We start from the raw sequence: 19,767 nt of genomic DNA, 5'->3' as shown, positions 1-19,767 counted from the left end.
GCATATACACTTATGTTGTGTATTTTTATTGTTTTTGTTTAAACCTAAGTTAGGTAATGTGTTTCTGTAACTTGCATTTTTCCTTTAACAAAGAACACTTAGGGCACTTTCCATGTTTGTAAAATTAGGTCTACAGCATTCTTTTTACAGCTGCCTAGGCAGGTATTGCTTGTTTTTTCCACTGATGGACATTTAAATTTTTTCCAGTGCTCTTCCACTATAAACAATACTTCAGTGATATCCTTGTACAGCACCTTTGTCATATGTGTATTTTTTTAGAAAACATTTATCAATCTTTCACCTTTTTGTCAGTTTTATAGTCAGAAAAAAGATACTTCATTTTAATTTGCATTTCTTTTTTTTGTTTGTTTTGTTTTTTTGTTTTTGAGATGGAGTCTCACTCTGTCGTCCAGGCTGGAGTCCAGTGGTACCATCTCGACTCACTGCACCCTCCACTCCCCGGGTTGAAGCGATTCTCCTGCCTCAGCCTCCTGAGTAGCTGAGAATAAAGGTGTGCGCCACCACGCCCCCACCAGTTTTTGTATTTTTAGTAGAGACGGCATTTCACCCTGTTGGCCAGGCTGGTCTCGAACTCCTGACCTCAGGTGATCTATCCACCTTGACCTCCCAAAGTGCTGGGATTACAGGTGTGAGCCACCACGCCCAGCCTGCATTTTCTTAATTCGTTTAAGCTTATAGTCTTTATTTTTTCTCTATTTTACAGGGCTACTATCAGTGTTAGATACTAGATTTATTCTTGTTTTAAAATTAATTAAATGTATGTTGAATAACTTGTAAGACAAAACTCAAGGATGCATCTAGCACTTTTCACACTGTTAAACCTGGAAACCAAAACCAAAACCACTCTTGAAGAAGTGGGAGATCAGCCGCTTTTGTTCATCCTCAGATTTTTTTCCTGGGTAGGATTTTTCCTATGTAATAATGAATTTTAAAAATTGTGATTTTAAAATGTGTGATTTTAAAAATTTGAATTAGTAAAAAGTACTGATGCTTTTACTTTGATCTTTACTATTTAACAGCGTGGGCAGGTGCCTTTGAATTTTGAAAGAAAAAAAAGTAGCTCCCTTACTTGAAGCTCTTGGGAAAAGGCTGATAAGCAATTTGAATAATGAAATTGAAATATTTTGGCTGACTTCTGTATTTCCTGAGCTGTGTCACCTCTTCTTCATTTAAAAGATAGTACCTGTTTGTTGTCATTTGTATTTTTATGTCAGAATTTTGAAACAGCCAAAATTATAAAATTTTTCTGTTTGGAAATACATAAAACTAGCAACAGACTTTGAATAAGTGAGAAGCTCTTCTTATATACATTAATTTTAGTAAAAATTATTTCCAGAAGATAATCTTCTGAAAACTATTTCAGTTGAAGATATTTCAAAAATGTAACACTTTAGAGTAGATAGATTTAAACAAAATTTTAAAGTTAAATTTCTGTGATTTATATCTTATTTGATTTTTCATCCTAACTTCATTTTCTCCACTTTTCTTTCCCTTCTTGCTAATACAAAAAAGAAATAAAGGAATAAGATAAAATGTTTGCTCTCCTAAGTAAATCTCAGATCTTTTGTTTGCAGTTCTCACTCAAACTTATTTTCTTCTTAGATAACATTTTCACTTGTGTGATCACCTGGAATATTTGCATGCTACTTAATCATTTGCAATTCTTGGTCAATTTTTTTTTTTTTTTTTTTTTTTTTTGAGACAGAGTCTCGCTCTGTCGCCCAGGCTAGAGTGCAGTGGCCGGATCTCAGCTCACTGCAAGCTCCGCCTCCTGGGTTTAAGCCATTCTCCTGCCTCAGCCTCCCGAGTAGCTGGGGCTACAGGCGCCCGCCACCTCGCCCGGCTAGTTTTTTTTTTTTTTTTTTTTTTTGAGACGGAGTCTTGCTCTGTCACCCAGGCTGGAGTGCAGTGGCTCCATCTCCGCTCACTGCAAGCTCCGCCTCCCGGGTTCACGCCATTCTCCTGCCTCAGCCTCCCGAGTAGCTGGGACTACAGGCGCCCGCCACCTCGCCCGGCTAGTTTTTTTGTATTTTTTTAGTAGAGACGGGGTTTCACTGTGTTAGCCAGGATGGTCTTGATCTCCTGACCTCGTGATCCGCCCGTCTCGGCCTCCCAAAGTGCTGGGATTACAGGCTTGAGCCACCACGCCCGGCCTGGTCAGTTTTTTTTTTAATTCCGATAAGAAAAAGCTGCTTTTCTCTCTTATTTTTTCTGTTGGGTAATAAAAAGAATATAAAGTTATTTACTAATAAGGTGAGCTACCTTTGGAATTTCCAAAATAAGCATTACCTTTTAAGGGTTAAACTTTTTATGTTATCTTTTTAAAATACCTTTGTGAATATGATGACTAAATGTGCCAAACCCATGTGCTCTTTTTCATAACTATTGAACCATAGATACAGGAATGGGCAAAAAATCTGTGACTCTGGATTCGGTGGTTTTTTTTTTTTTTTTTTTTTTTTTTTTTGAGACAAGGTCTCACTCTGTTTACCCAGGCTGGACCTCAGTAGCACAAACACAACTCACTGCAGCCTCAACCTCCTCAGATCAAGTGATCCTGCCTCAACCTCTCGTGTAGCTGGGACCACAGGCACACCATGCCCAGCTAATTTATTTATTTGTTTTTTTAAGAGACGGGGCTCTCACTTTGTTGCCCAGGCTGGTCTTGAACTCCTGGCCTCAAGCAGTCCTCCCATCTGGTCCTCCCAAAGTGCTGGAATTACAGGCATGAGCCATTGTGCCTAGCCTGGATTCATTTTTATTGCTGTCTTCAATTTCTTCCAGAACCGTGGCCCTGGCTTTCAAATTGCCGTCAGTGTCTTAATAAACTTGAATCTTCACCAGACATCTGTAGATTAGCATAAATTGCCTGACAGCCCTTAAATGCTCATTAAGTTAAATTGATCTTAATACTCCATTTGTGGGTTGGTTTGATACTTTTTTGTTCTTGCTTTACTACTAGACAAGGTACCAGATGATCATCTCAGAGATTAGATGACAGTCTTCTTTCTCTGGGTCTTTCATTCATTTCCATTTCTTTAGTTAGACTGTTTAGGAATAGAAAACTGTTCTTCTGAATCTTTTCATTTTCTGCATTCTTGTCATAGTAGCCCTCTATTTTTATCTCCACCTCTGAGCCCCCGACTTAGGTGGAAAAAAGAGAGGAATTTGGATGGTGTGTGCATTTTCCATGTGATTGCCAGAAAATACTGAATGATAGGAATGTGATATCCTGCAATATTTTAATGTTTATGTGGTCTTAATACTCTTTCCATTTTGCATTCCCAGCGGCTCACTGCTGCATTTTTAGGTATCTGGATCTGCAGTGTAAAATAAGAGCCTTGGCATCCCACTGGTAATCATATCTGTTGTGGTCCTTGCAACTCCACAACTCATATAATCAAAAGGGCCCCCTTCCTAGTATTAATGATAATCTTTATAGAATGGGGACATAGCTTTTTGTTTCATTTATTTAAAAGGCTGTGTCCTCATTTTATATCATGATTTGCCATTTTCTGTGTGGAGTTTAAATGTTGATTTTCTTTATAAATAGTGTAGCAGCTTTTACAAACTTAACCAAACTCTTCCTTGATTTTAGGAAAGTCTGCTTTGACTCCATCTCCCTAGTTTCTTCTCTATCACCAACATTTTTCTCTAAAACCCTTTTAACTTCCTAGGCAGTGGCCATTCACCACCGAGTAGCAGTCTCACTTCTCCAAGCCATGTGAACTTGTCTCCAAATACAGTCCCAGAGTTCTCTTACTCCAGCAGTGAAGATGAATTTTATGATGCCGATGAATTCCATCAAAGTGGCTCATCCCCAAAGCGCTTAATAGAGTAAGTATGTTTGCTCTCCTAAGTAAATCTCAGATCTTTTGTTTGCAGTTCTCACTCAAACTTATTTTCTTCTTAGATAACATTTTCACTTGTGTGATCACCTGGAATATTTGTATTTAAATGATTCTCCTTATTTTTAAAAATCTAATTTGATTTTGAGACTAGTGTTAATGACAGACTTGCCTCATCAGTTATTATTTGGGAAAATTAAAAGGGCAGCCTTTTTAATAGATATATTGATATCTGTATATCAATATATTGATATATATTTTTTATTTTATTGATATATAATATCAATTATTTTACTGATATATAATATCAATTTTTTTATTGATATATAGTTGTATGGACAACTTGTTTTTAGTTGGCTTGTTGAGCAAAGCCAATTCTGTGAGAGTTTTGATTTTAATCCTAAGTTACTCCAAATGGAATAAATACCATCACCTCTAGTAATATGCCAGTGTTATTAGTTGAATCTTGGCCATTTCTGCAGTACCAACATTAGGAGAGGGTCCAGTGAGAGTGAATAAGCTGTGAAGCATTATATGAATAAGAGATTTCTATTACTTTTTTTTTTTTTTTTAAATTAGAGTGGAAATATTCAACACCTATCAGCCAGGCACTGTGCTAGGTTTATAACAAGATTACAGAGACCCAGGCCCTGCCCACAAGGAACTTTTGGGGGAATAGGCAGACATTTATAATCTAATGGAATACATGGTATGGTATCTTAGTCCCTTTCAGCTGCCATAACAAAAGACAGTAATCTAGGTAGCTTATAAACAACAGAAATTTATTTCCTACAGTGTTATGGAGCAAAAGGGACTTGCTGCCCAATGCACTAGAAGCCATGACTAAGTCCCAGGTTTTTGAGGAAAGAAAAGCTTTTTATTGCAAGTCTACTTACAGGGAAACATAAGTCCAACTCAAATCTGTCTCTCTGCGCTGGCTTTAAGGCACTAATTTTATTTAAAAACGTTTAGGGAGGCCGGACGTGGTGGCTCATGCCTGTAATCCCAGCACTTTGGGAAGCCAAGGCAGGTGGATCACAAGGTCAGGAGTTCGAGACCAGCCTGACCAACATGGCGAAACCCTGTCTCTACTAAAAATACAAAAAAAAAAAAAAAAAAAAAGCTAGGCATGGTGGTGCATGCCTTTAAATCCCAGCTACTCAGGAGGCTGAGGCAGGAGAATTGCTTGAACCTGGGAGGCGGAGGTTGCAGTGAGCTGAGATCACACCACTGCACTCCAGCCTGCGCGACAGAGCAAGACTCTGTCTCCAAACAACAACAAAAAGAAGTTTAGGGAGCCGCATGTGGTGGCTTATGCCTCTAATCTCAGTGATCTGGGAGGATGAGGCGGGAGGATCAGTTGAGCCCAGGAGTTTGAGACCAGCTTGGGCAACATGGTAAAACCTTGTCTCTAAAAAAATACAAAAATTAGCCAAGTGTGGTGGCACATGCCTGTTGTCCCAGCTACTCAGGAGGCTGAGATGGGAGAATCGCTTGAACCCAGGAGGTGTAGGTTGTAGTGAGCCGAGATTGGGCTGCTGCATTTCAGCCTGGGTGACAAGAGTGAGACTCCGTCATAAAAAAAAAAAAAAAAAAAAAAAAAAAAGTAGAATTACTGATATACTTTCATTTTACTTGTGTTTGTTGTAGATATATTAATAGTTGGCTTAGGGAATTATTTTTAATTCTGCTTTCTCAGGCTGGTACTGTTACTATAGCTAGGGTTTTTGCTTTGTAAAACAGTACAAATTTGGAAATAATTAAATGTGAATTTGCAAGCTAATTACCTTCAGCCAGTCCTCAGACCTTGAATGCTGGTTTCTTTAAATAAGAAATGTTGCATTAAGACTCTAGTTCTCTTAACCATACACATGAATTGAGAAATACAGCATTTGTATTATGACTGTATCATAACTGCTCAAAATGTTAGCACATATGGAAAATGATTATTGCTTCATGAAGCTTTTTGACTTATGATCAGTTCAGCTGTTGAATGTGGGAAAAAGTGAAATATATGTGGTCTAGGTGAATATATATGGTTAAGACGTGGAAGGGAGGTTTAAGTCTACAACTAAAGAAGAGCAGTATAGCAGAAAAGCTTAGTTTAGCATATTGGTTTCTTTTCTTCATTTTGAATGTTCAAACGTAAACTATTAAGAAACCATTATTAGCAGTTTGCCAATAGAAATTTAATTTTGGAAAAAACATTTTTATTATAATAATGGGATTAAAAGAAAATAAGCATTTGGAAGAAAATTCCAAAATGACAGGTTATTATTAATTTTTGAAGGGTTCTATCATTATTATATTTAAAAGAGAAAGACTTTTTATTTATGTATTTATTTTTTTGAGACAGAGTCTTGCTCTGTCACCCAGGCTGGAGTGCAGTGGCGCAATCTCAGCTCACTGCAAGCTCCGCCTCCCAGGTTCACGCCATTCTCCTGCCTCAACCTCCCGAGTAGCTGGGACTACAGGTGCCCGCCACCACGCCTGGCTAATTTTTGTATTTTTAGTAGAGACGGGGTTTCACTGTGTAAGCCAGGATGGTCTCGATCTCCTGACCTCGTGATCTGCCCACCTTACCCTCCCAAAGTGCTGGGATTACACGCATGAGCCACCGCACCCAGCCTTTTTTTTTCTTTTGAGACGGAGTTTTGCTCTTGTAACCCAGGCTGGAGTGCAGTGGTGTGATCTCGGCTCACTGCAACCTCCGCCTCCTGGGTTCAAGCAATTCTCCTGCCTCAGCCTCCTGAGTAGCTGGGATTACAGGTGCCCACCATGCCCATCTAATTTTTATACTTTCAGTAGAGACGGGGTTTTGCCATGTTGGCCAGGCTGGTCTCGAACTCCTGACCTCAGGCTGTCTGCCCGCCTCGGCCTCCCAAAGTGCTGGGATCACAGGCATGAGCCCCTGTGCCCAGCCTAAAGACAATACATTAGCTGTTGTTCTAAACAAAAGTTCAACTGACTATCACTTGCTAGTAAATCACTCATCTATCCATCCTTTAAAAGCATATGACTATATTCTGTAAAAACTTGGTAATATGTGGTTAGCTCTTGGTAACATCACTGATAGATACTCTCTGGCTCCGGTATAAGGGATTCTCCCAAAATTTCTATGAAATCAAAACATTTAAAACACTTGTTGTACCTGTAATAGGCAGGTCTACAAAGTCATGCACAGGCTCATGGGCTGCTTCTATTCCTGCTGTTAAGGTTCCTTCTATGCTTTCCCAGTACCCTGTCCCATAATAAACACACAGTTCATTAACATCTCTTTGAACGGGTCCAGCGTTAAGTTTTTGTGTCCAACTAACCCACTCTGTGTTCCTTTTCTTCCTCAATTTCATTCTTCCTTTTTGTATACCCTAATCTAGAAGCCAAACCAGTAAAGGCTGAAGATGTTTTATTTGGGCAGCACACTGTTCTGTTGACTTGTTTTTTGTTTTGTTTTAACAAGGCTTTAGATCCTTTCAGGTTGGGTATGCTGGCTCTCCAGTTCCGTATTATCTTATGTCTTGGTCCTGTCCACATATTCTCTGCCTGGCGTCTGTAGGTTTTTGAGCTTGTGACACCTGCTGGTCATCAGCTGCTACTGCTAATTTTCTAACTCTGAGGTCAAATTTCTTTTTACTATTTTTTGTTTGTTTTTTTCTTTCTGAAGGAAGAGAACTTGAAAGCTTAAGTCCTTTCACTGTTCTTTTTCTAAAGACCTATACTAGTGATAGCTTCTGTGTAACTGTGTCACTGAGCAGTGTAGCTTACGCATTTATAAATTAGATAAAAGTACATGTTGGAAAGAACATGTACTTTGGAGCCAGAAGTGTTTGAAATGACTCCACTACTCACCAGCTGTATGACTTCAGGCCTGTCATTGAACCTCTGAGCATCTGTGTATTATGAGCGTCATTGTGTTTATTTTAGGGTCGTAATGTAGATTTAGACATACTGTGTATGGCACATACAAGGTATTCAATAAATTGATATTATAATTCATAGCTTTAAGTTGTTTTTGCATACTTTATGATTTTATGCATAAATTCTAGACAATTAGCTCATTGCAGATAAAACTTTCCTATATACATAGATGTTGTTTTAAACTGTTTTCTTTATATCATTTGTTCTGAACAAGGTAAATTATGAAATGGCTAAAAATTTATCCCATTTTTTTTTCCATTTACAGTCTTATTGAGTATTTCACTTGGCCCAGACATGGTTTATAACCATGGGTAAGGAGAAAAAACACAGCATAAATAGGACCTTTGGAATTGCATCTAGAATAAGATTCATATATTATAGCATTTGGGGTTTTTAGGTCAATTGATTTAAAAGATTGACTCTATTTTGAGATACATCACAGAGGCACAAAGCATTTTAAAGATAACTTTCATGCTTTTTTTTTTTTTTTTTTTGAGACAGAGGGTCTCACTCTATCACTCAGGCTAGAGTGCATTGGCACAAACACAGCTCACTATAGCCTCAACCTCATGGGCTCAAGTGATCCTCCCCCATCAGACTCCCCAGTAGCTGGAACCACAGGCACACACCACCATGCCCAGCTAATTTTTTTTTTTTTTTTTTTTTTTTTGAGACAGAATCTCACTCTGTCGCCCAAGCTGGAGCTGAAGTGCAGAGGTGTGATCTCAGCTCATTGCAACCTCCACCTCCCAGGTTCAAACGATTCTCATTTCTCAGTCTCCCAAGTAGCTGGGACTACATATGCATGCCACCATGCTCGGCTAATTTTTTGTATTTTTAGTAGAGATGTGGCTTCACCATGCTAATGAGGCTGGTCTTGAACTCCTCACCTCAAGTGATCTGCCCACCTTGGCTTTTCAAAGTGCTGGGATTACAAGCCTGAGCCACCACACCCAGCCTAATTTTTTATTTTTTGTAGAGATAGGGTCTCACCATGTTAATCAGACTAGACTCAAACTCCTGGGCTCAAGTGATCCTCCCACCTTGGCCTCCCAAAGTGTTGGAATTACAGGCGTGAGCCACCATGCTTGACCCCAGTTCTGTCATTTAATGATCGTTTGATTTCTCTTACCTACGTCTTTTAGACATATTTTCCATTGCCTCTCAAAACTGGTGAGGCAGACATTAGTTATAGTACCTTGTGATCTATACTACTAAATTATCAAAGAAGTAATACTTAGTTACTCAAGGAATTTTGAAAAATAGGTAAGTAACCAGGACAAACTAGAATACATAATATATTCTAATTTTAGAATATCCTAATATTCTAGTGTTCTAATACAGGCAGAGCCCAGAGGATTTTTAGAGCAGTGAAACTATTCTGTATGATACAATGGTGGATGCATGTTGTCATATCAAAACCCACAGAACAGGCAACTCCAAGAGTGAACCCTAATATAAACTGTAGACTTTGAGTGATAATGATGTGTCAATGTAGGCTCATTGGTTGTAAGAAATATACCTCTCTGGTATGGGATGTTGATCGTGAGGGAGGTTTGCATGTGTAGGGACAGGGAGTATATGCTGCTGTCTGTACTTTCTGTTTAGTTTTGCCGTGAACCTAAAACTGCTTTAAAAATAAAGTTTATTAATTTAAAAAAAAAACAAAAGAAGGTAACAAGGGCAAACTATGATTAGATTAGAATACATAATATGCTTTCACACCTGTAGAGTTGTGATATGACTGTTACATGTGTACTGTTTTATAAATATCTACAGTGTGAGAAATTTGACTTCAATTTTTACATTTAATAAGTAAATTATGTGCCTTTTTGATTTTTCCTTTATTTATATACAAATACCAGCTGGGTGTGGTGGCTCACACCTGTAAACCCAGTGACTTGGGTGGCTGAGGTGGGAGGATCACTTGAGGCCAGGAGTTCACATCCATCCTGGGCAACATAGGGAGACCTTATCTCTTAAGAAAAATACAAATATGCACGCGCGCACACACACACACAAACACACACACACACACACACACACTCTCTTACTTCCGTGGGTAAAATATGATCACAGGTATGATAATCTATTAATAATAGAACAGTCTTTCTTTAGACCTGTTAACTGGCTTATAAAAGCCAGTTAGCATAAATTTACTTGCATAAATAAGATGCTTTTTATATTTTACAATTTCAAGTACAGTTTTTTAATGATTAGGAAGCATGTTAATACCAATGTGGGCCTTTATCAAAGGATCTCAAACATGAAGACAAGACATGTTTCTGAGACTTGCATTTTTGAGTTTCTGGAATTGTTGCCAAGAATTGTGACACATTTAGATTTATATCCAGTAACAAAATCAGAAAATGAACTGTAGTTTTAAACTTAAATGCAGAGGCAAAGATCTCACTAATTTTTGATGACCTCTGGGTCTTGACTATCAACATGGCTTTGTTGAGCATGTCCTGTGCATAGAGGATAAGACAAGAGACCTTGTCATCAAGAGAATTCGAAAGCGTATATATGCATGCATGTAACCAGTTAACTGTAAGAGTCTAGCTTACTATGATTCTAAATTGCTTTCTTTAGCTTAAATAAGGTGATTAATGTTTTTTTAGTTCTTCTGGATCTGCCTCTGTCCTGACACACAGCAGCTCGGGAAATAGTCTGAAACGCCCAGATACCACAGAATCACTTAATTCTTCCATGTCCAATGGAACAAGTGATGCTGGTGAGTGACCTTTGATAATTTAACTTTTTTTTTTCTTTAAAAATATTTGTAGCCAGGTGCAGTGGCTCACACCTATAATCCCAGCACTTTGGGAGACCGAGGTGGACGAATCACTTGAGGTCTGGAGTTCAAGACCAGCCTGACCAACATGGTGAAACCCTGTCTCTACTCAAAATATACAAAAAATTAGCTGGACGTAGTGGCGCGTCCTTGTAATCCCAGCTACCAAGGAGGCTGAGGCAGGAGAATCGCTTGAACCTGGGAGACGGAGGTTTGCAGTGAGCCGAGATCATGCCATTGCACTCCAGTCTGGGCGACAGAATGAGACTCCATCTCAAAAAAAAAAAAATTGTAATTCTAGTATCAGCACAGATTGGCCCAATTTAGCACCATTCTAACAAGATGTGCTTTATTTTAGACCTTTTTGATTCACATGATGACAGAGATGATGATGCGGAGGCAGGGTCTGTGGAGGAGCACAAAAGTGTTATCATGCATCTTTTGTCACAGGTTAGGCTTGGAATGGATCTTACTAAGGTAAGACCAAATTTGCTGTAAGTCTGTATGAGTATGTATGGATTCTCAGTGATTGTGTGGTGAGTGTGCCTGCAAATGTAGTAAAATGACATAATTTTTGTTTATGCTTGTGTTTTCTTGTGATTTAATATACATGTGGATAAGTAAACAAAATTTTATAAATGATGAAATAAGTCAAGCTAGGATAATTTCATAGAGAACAGTGTGTATGAGTTGTATGGATTAAGACTTGGTAGAGTTCTAATCTTAGGGTCAGAGGATCTGTGTTTTCGTCCTACCTCTACTATTAGCAAACCACGCACGGGCTTCAGTGAGTTTCTTCTTCTGTTTCTTCCTCTGTGGACTTCAGGGTTCTCTATACAAATTGGACACATAGTAACCTGTTTCAGAGGGTTGTAAGGATTGGAAGAGGTTGTGAACGTAAAATTGTGACATATTTGTGACCTCCGTCTCCCAGGTTCAAGCGATTCTCCTGCCTCAGTCTCCTTGGTAGCTGGGATTACAGGCATGCAAAATGACACATATTGAGTCATGCACAATTACCATAGTCTGGATTTGAATTTGAATTTAAACTTGGAGCTCTCAATAGAATGCACGCTTGAATTAGGAGACTGGTATATGGTTGCCTTTGTATATTCCTGCCACTGTGCCAGAAATCCCCTCCTTTCACTTAATTCTCACCACAGTACCGCGGAGTAGGTGTTATTGTTAACTTCATTTCATCAGGAAGCTAAAACTCAGAGGTTAAATAATGTGGCTGAGCCATGTTAAGTCATATTAAGTGGCAGACTGAGATTCTAATCTGCTCCATGATTTTAAAACCTGTAATCTTTCCACTACCGCCTTTGTCTTGAAGGCTTGAACTTTAGTAGCTTTCATATTTATTATTGTTCTGCCGAGCTTTGGGGAGTTGATTAAATTTAGGGTTCTCACTTTTGTTAGGGCGAAATCAACTCCAGTGCTATAGTCTTTGTCAGTAGTGAACTCCTTTTTGTTTTGGATTTAGAGGGCCATTAAGAAAAAGACTAATTCATAATACCTTCAAATAAGTGTCTATAATAAAACCTTTTACGCCTAATCTAAGAACAGAAACACAAGGACAACATTTATTTGTGGAGCCCAGCACACTTACCAGGAGTGTTCTAGGCAGGAGAATATTTGCAGGAATTTGTCCCCAGAATTGCTTCAGTAATCATTAGATTGCACAGCTGCTGCCTTTTGGTGGTGGTGGTGGTGGTGGTGGTGGTGGTGGTTGTTGTTGTTGTTGTTGTTGTTGTTGTTGTTAGGAAGGACGTTCTTTTCCAGAAGTGGCTCGTTAGGCTTCCTATTGAATCTCATTGGCCAGTATCAGGCATATGCTCGTGCCTAAACCTGCCACTGGCAAGGGAGAGGTTAAATGATTGGTTTAAATGAATCCACATTCACCCCTTGAGACATGGGAGAGGGCCATGGCAGCCCATAGCTGAATCTGAACTGAATCAGAGTTCTTGGGGGTGAAGCATGGATGTGGAGAGGCAACCGGATGTGTTTGCCACAATCAAGTTTGTAATTCTTGCCTCACATAATTTTCTCTGCCAAATAATCTATATTTGAGTCCATAGCTACTGAAAGTTTGCTATTTTATGACTATTATCATAATTATTTTTTACTGAATGTGTTTAAAATAAGTCATTTTCAAAATTTGTACTGGCACAAATGGCTGTGATTGCCAACAGATTCTGAAATCTTGGTTCCTTTTATGCATTCCAAAGTATTATTACAATAATGCCTTACGTTTATGTCTTTTATAAGAATGTTTTCTCACTTCAGATACTTTCTGAAAAGAGTTTGTTTTCCAAATACTTTGTAGTTTTAAAAAATACTACACAGTCACATCCCATTTAACCTCACTTAGTCTTTAAAACAATCCTAACATATAAGCAGCACATGTAATTGTCTTCCTTTTCAGGTACTTAGAGAAACTGAGTTAATTTTTCAGGGCCTCCTCACAGCTAAGAAGAGGCTAAACAAGCACTTGAACCCAGGTTGAAGACAACTAAACCCAGCTCTCTTCATCACTGTTACAGCAGTTTGACTTAATCGCATGTATCAGTATAGCACTACAAACATTGAAGAAAATCTGTTAAATAAGAGTTCTCAGAAAAATCCTAAGTAGAAGAAAAAATATTTGTTTTCTTCAATTATATGTGAAATTAAACTTTTTAAAAATGTTTTTTGACTGTTCAGTTCCTTTGTCCATTTATCTCCTGGAGTAGTGATCTTCATCTTGAGTTCTAAGAGCTGTTTATACATTGAAGATATTTACCCGTTTTCTTCTGCAGCATTTTTACTCGGTGGTTTATAATTTCTGTGTTATCTAAAGTGGTAAGAAATTGTACCAAGTCAGTATACAAGCTTACCTGCTAATCTAACCCTGTTTAGATTATGAATTTACGTGTTCTGTGGGAGAAAAATGTTTACCTAAAATTTAAATGCTGAGAGTCTGATAATAGAGATTCTGAGTGTTAGAGTCTTAGTGTCCCTTTCCAAGCTTGTGTTCATCAGCCCACTTTATATTTTCATTATATATCCAGCCACACTGGTTCACTGATGAATCCCTGTCACACCCCTTTTCCTAGCCTTTCCTTGTCTTTTTTTTTTTTTCTCTCTCGTCTCCATGTCTTGTTCTTTTATCACAGCCTTCCTCTTCTCTAGGCTTTATCTCTAGTGCCACCTCAATAAATTGTTTCCCAGCTCTGCCCTAATTCTGGTCCCCCAAACAGAACATGATCTTTCCTTGAACTGAACTTCCAAGATGCTTAGGATATTTCTTGTATGATGTTTGTCACATTCTACCTACAGTTTAAATACTCTTGTTATTCTCTCATACTTAACCTTTGTCTCCACCATAGCTTGCTTGCATTTATTTATTTATTTAGAGATGGAGTCTTGCTCTGTTGCCCAGGCTGGAGTGCTACTTATTTATTTATTTATTTAGAGACGGAGTCTTGCTCTGTCACCGAGGCTAGAGTATAGTGGTGCAATCTTGGCTCACAGCAACCTCCGCCTCCTGGACTCAAGCGATTTTCCTGCCTCAACCTCCCAAGTAGCTAGGACTACAGGCATGCGCCACCACACTCAGCTAATTTTTGTATTTTTAGTAGAGATGGGGTTTCACTGTGTTGGCCAAGCTGGTCTCAAACTCCTGACCTCAGGTGATCCGCCCACGTTAGCCTCCCAAAGTGCTGGGATTATAGGCACAAGCCACTGTGCCCAGCCTCCACCATAGCTTTTAACACAGGACCTTGAATGTGGTGGATATGTAGTTACTACTAAATGTAAAGAAATTTTTGCTCACTCTGGGGTATTCTACTTCGTAATGAGTAATTGATAATCTGATACTCATTTCAAAAACTCTTCTTCCATTCCCATTCTCTAATGAAATTCTTCTCTTTTTTTATTGGTTAATCCTCATCTTTCTCATGTCTTCCCGTATTCCGGTTTGTCGGTTCCCAGTCTGTGTTCTCTTCTTCCTTTTGTTTATTCCTTTAATTGCTCATTTAAAAGTTTCTTACTGTGTAAATAGTAGTGAGAGCACAAGTGTGAATAAAACTTACTTCTTGGATTGTAGGTGCTCATCATACATTTCCTATACACTTGTCTAATGATGATAGAGCAACAGCAGTAGAAAGGAAAGTGCATACACACCCCAAACTCAGATCCAGTTTTGAATTCCACATTAATAATGGGACAATGAGAAAATTTCTCACCCTTCTGGGCTTCATATTTCTTCACTATAATAATTTGTTCATCATTGGGCTATTGTGAGATAATGTGTATGTAATATACAAATAATAAAATAATGTATATGTAATGTCCAGCAGATAGGAGGCATCAAAGGATTCCTCTGAGTGAGTTTGTTGAGTAGTTTGTTGCTGTTACCATACTTAGGGAGAAAAAGGAAGTTGCACAGAGGAAGTGACATTTGAACATTCAAAACCCCTTCTCTGTTTTTGATCTGCTGGGCAGTTTAATGGTCATTTCTGAATCTGACAGGTTGAGAATAAGTTTTTGGAGCATGCCTGGGCAATATGTGGTGGATGTTACCATGATTTGAATGAGGTGGTGTTTTGTTTTGTTTTCTTTCTTTTTTTTTTTTTAATCTGTTTATCTGAAGAGAAATTTGATCTTCAAGGGTCAAATGTGTATGTTTTTCAGGTAGTTCTTCCAACGTTTATTCTTGAAAGAAGATCTCTTTTAGAAATGTATGCAGACTTTTTTGCACATCCGGACCTGTTTGTGAGGTATTTGACTGTACATGGTAGTTTCAAACTTTTACAGATGTTACTTAGCAGCTTTCTGCCTTTTTTTTTTTTTGCAGGATAGATGGATTCCTTGTCACCTTTCAAACATTTCTGGGTATTCTGTGGTATTAAATAATGTGTTTACACTGGATGCCTATCTGTTTGCTTAAGTTATATGGTGGTGATGTTGTTAGGCAACCAAGTTTAACACTTTAAAAAATTCTCAAGAGCCCATTAATAGGTAGCCAATATTTACAAGGCCAATGGTATAAGTGTATTTAATCCAGGCACTGGCAATCACTGTAAAATTATTTGTACTATATCCTAATGAAGTTTAATTTTCTGAGTTCAGCAAACCTTCCTAAAGCACCCATTGTTTGCTATGCACTTTCTTACGAGTTGGAGAAAGGAAAAGTCAGTGCCTGCCCTCGAGCTTACAATATAGCATCCAAATTATAGATGATTTATAAATTTTAAATATAAAGTTTGCAATATTATATATGCATATATGTATGAGATAGAAATAATGTAAAGGTGAAATTGATTTATAAGGAGGTGAGTTCACATTGCCTTTCTCTCGTAGCAGGAAATTTTTTTGTAATGGGGAATGTTGTTAGTTCGTCTTCTCTGCATTCCTTAGTCTCAGACTGTGGTTTACTGAAGCCAGATACATATCACTGAAGTGTCTTGCTGAGTGGATACATTGGCTGACATTGATAAATATATATATATTTTTTTTTTTTTCTTGATGAACATTTAAAAGAATAACCAATTCCCAAAAGGCAGAAATTTAAATAAATATGGCACTGTTTAACAGATAATTTAAGAAGTCAAATTTAAGCATTTATTAGTAACGTGTAAGTAAAAATGGAACATACCAGTTGTTCATTGGGTATAGATTTGAGATTTAAGGGTAGTTTTTATGTGTGAGAATTTAAATTTTGAGGCCCCCAGAACTATTTACAAGCCAAGTACAGTGGCGCATGTCTGTAATCCCAGCACTTTGAGAGGCCAAAGTAGAAGGATTGCTTGAAGCTAGGAGTTTGAGACCAGCCTTGGCAACATAGCACAACCCTGTCCCTACAAAAAAAAATTTTTTTAATAATAATAATAAGCCAGGCATGGTGGTGTGCACCTGTAGTTCCAGCTACTTGGGAGGCTAAGACAGGAGGGTCATGCAGTCCCAGGAATTTGCGGCTGCAGTGAGCTATAATCACACCATTGCAGCTTGGGTGACAGAGCAAGACACTATCTTAAAAAAAAATAAAAGTACAGTTCAAAAGCCAATAGATTAAATGGAATTGTATAAATACTCCATTAATTCTAAGAAAGGAGAAAAGGAGAAATAATAGAACAAGGAACAAAGGGGACATGTAGAAAACCTATCAAGATGGTAGAGTTAATCCCAACTGTATCAACAGTTACACTAAATGTAAATAGAATACACGTTCCATTTAATGTCAGACTGGATTTAAAAAGCAGGATTTATCTATATGATATTTTCAGGAGAGAAACTTTAAAGACACTGGTTAAAAGTAAAAGGATGGACAGTGATATCTATGCAAAACACTAAGCATAGCAAAACTGGTGTAGCTGTGTAAGTATCAAAGGAGACTTTTAAGACAAGAAATATTATTAGAGACAAATAGGAATATTTTGTAATGATAAAAGCATCTATTTATCAAGAATAAATAATACTACTAAATATATATGTACCTAATAACACAGCTTCAAAATACATGCAGCAACAAAAATTGACTAAAAAGAGAAATAGCCAAGTCCACAAATTCATCCCTCAGGGTCTGATGAAGCAAGTAGCCTCTGCCTTCACCACCTCCCTGCCCCTCCCAAAAAATCAGGAAGGCTATAGAAGATTTAAACAGCATTATCAAATCAACTTGACCCAATTGGCCTTTCCAAACACTACCTAAAAATTGTATAACACATAGTCTTTTCCAGGTGCATGTGAAATGTTCATCAAGATAGAACGTATACAGGGAAGTCTTAATAAATTTAAAATAATTGTAATCATACAAGGTGTATATTCTACACCCATGAATTAAATTAGTAATTGATAACATAGAGAAAATCTCCAATTATTTGACAATTAAGCAATGCACTCACATGGACTTAATCTATGATACCGGAAACCAGAAGCAGTGTTTGCCTCAGGGTAAGTAAGATGTGGCGATTGTTTGGAAAGGGAGATATGGAAACTTTCTGGATTAATGGAAATATTCTGTTTTTTTATTAAGTGATGATTAATTAAAAGATACATACATTTGTCAACTCCTCAAGCAAAACACCAAGACCAAGGCACATAGACCAATGGAACAAAATAGAGAACCCGGAAATAAAGCCAAATACAGCCAATTGATCTTTGACAAAGCAAACAAAAACATAAAGTGGGAAAAGGACACCCTTTCTCAACAAATGTTGCTGGGATAACTGGCAAGCCACATGTGGAAGAATGAAATTGGATCCACATCACTCACCTACCTTATACAAAAATCAACTCAACATATATCAGAGACTTAAATCTAAGACCTAAAACCATAAAAATTCTAGAAGATAACATGGGAAAAACTCCTCTGGACATTGGCCTAGGCAAAGACTTCATGACCGATAATCCAAAAATGAATGCAACAGAGATAAATAGATGGAACTTAGTCAAATTAAAAAGTTTCTGCACAGCAAAAGAAATAACGGAGTAAACAGACAACCCAGAGAGTAGGAGAAAATATTTGCAAACTGTGAATCCGGCAAAGGACTAATACCCAGTATCTACAAGGAACTTAAATGGATCAACAAGAAAAAAAAAAAATCCCATCAAAAAGTGGGCTAAGGACATGAATAGATAATTATCAAAAGAAGATAATGATAATAAAACAAATGGTTGACTGGGCGTGGTGGCTCACACCTGTAATCCCAGCACTTTGGGAGGCTGAGGTGGGCGGATCACGAGGTCAGGACATCGAGACCAGCCTGGCTAACACAGTGAAACCCCGTCTCTACTAAAAATACAAAAAAATTAGCTGGGCGTGGTGGTGGGTGCCTGTAGTCCCAGCTACTGGGGAGGCTGAGGCAGAAGAATGGCATGAACCTGGGAGGCAGAACTTGCAATGAGCTGAGATCGCACCACTGCACTCCAGCCTGGGCGACAGAGCAAGACTCCATCTCAAAAAAAAAACATGGCCAACAAACATGAAAAAATGCTCAACATCACTAATTATCAGGGAAATGCAAATCAAAACCACAATGCTATTAATACCACCTTACTCCTGCAAAAATGGCCATATTCAAAAAAATCAAAAAATAATAGATGTGATGCGGATATGGTGAAAAGGGAACACTTTTACACTGCTGGTGGGAATGTAAACTAGTACAACCATTATGGAACACAGAATGGAGATGCCTTAAAGAACTGAAAGTAGATCCACCATTTGATTAATGAATCCCATTCCTGGGTATCTACTCAGAGGAAAAGAAGTCATTATATGAAAAAGACAGCACAATTTTCAATTGCAAAAATATGGGACTAGCCCAAAGGCCCATCAGTCAACAAGCAAATAAAGAAAATGTGGCATATATATACGTGGAATGCTACTCAGCCATAAAAAGGAACGAAATAGTGATATTCACAGCAACCTAGATAGAATTGGAAACCATTATTCTAAGTGAAGAAACTCAGGAATGAAAAACCAAGCTGGTGGCGAGCACCTGTAATCCCAGCTACTCGGGAAGCTGAGGCAGAGAATTGCTTGAACCTGGGAGGTAGAGGTTGCAGTGAACCGAGATCACACCACTGCACTCCAGCCTGGGCGACAGAGTGAGACTCCGTCTCAAAAAAAAAGAATGATACAGTGGACTTTGGGGTTTCAAGGGGAAGGGTGGAAGGGGTGTGAAGGATAAAAGACTACACATTGGATATAGTGTATACTGCTCGGGTGATGGGTGCACCAAAATCTCAGAAATCACCACTAAAGAAGTTATCCATGTAACCAAACACACCACCTGTTCTCCAAAAACCTGTTTAAATTTAAAAAAAAAAGTTAAAAAAAACCGCTAAGACCAATGCATTTAATTATATGTATATTATACCTCAATTTTAAAACTTGAAGCTAACTCCTGGTCCTAGGTCCTCAGTCCTCTCAGTCTGTCTTAGGTGGACCATGCTGGGGGTTGTTACATCATCTTGTCTTCTACCAAAAAGCAGGATGTTAAATTTTGTCTTTCTCCATTGCAGCATTAGTGACCAGAAGGATCCCAAGGATCGAATGGTTCAGATTGTGAAATGGTACCTCTCAGCCTTTCATGCAGGAAGGAAAGGATCAGTTGCCAAAAAGCCATACAATCCCATTTTGGGCGAGATTTTTCAGTGTCATTGGACATTACCAAATGATACTGAAGAGAACACTGTGAGTTC

At 38.2% G+C, this 19,767-nt stretch overlaps 1 protein-coding gene across 13 annotated transcripts in view; it reads left to right on the top strand.

The window, feature by feature from the left end:
* OSBPL9 (oxysterol binding protein like 9) overlaps positions 1-19,767 on the top strand; it is a 171,314-nt gene that overhangs the window by 143,755 nt on the left and 7,792 nt on the right. For all 13 annotated transcript variants that reach the window (XM_033226396.1, XM_033226394.1, XM_033226393.1 and 10 more), the window contains 5 exons: positions 3,699-3,858; positions 10,409-10,521; positions 10,940-11,058; positions 15,256-15,341; positions 19,588-19,759. In XM_033226396.1, the coding sequence (XP_033082287.1) occupies positions 3,699-3,858; positions 10,409-10,521; positions 10,940-11,058; positions 15,256-15,341; positions 19,588-19,759 (650 nt within the window). The remainder of the gene's footprint in view (positions 1-3,698; positions 3,859-10,408; positions 10,522-10,939; positions 11,059-15,255; positions 15,342-19,587; positions 19,760-19,767) is intronic.

The sequence above is a fragment of the Trachypithecus francoisi genome, unplaced genomic scaffold, assembly GCF_009764315.1.
Source record: "Trachypithecus francoisi isolate TF-2019V2 unplaced genomic scaffold, Tfra_2.0 Lachesis_group12, whole genome shotgun sequence".
Lineage (NCBI taxonomy): Eukaryota > Metazoa > Chordata > Mammalia > Primates > Cercopithecidae > Trachypithecus > Trachypithecus francoisi.
Note: the sequence above shows the minus strand (reverse complement) of the source record. Positions and strands in the feature narration are given on the sequence as shown.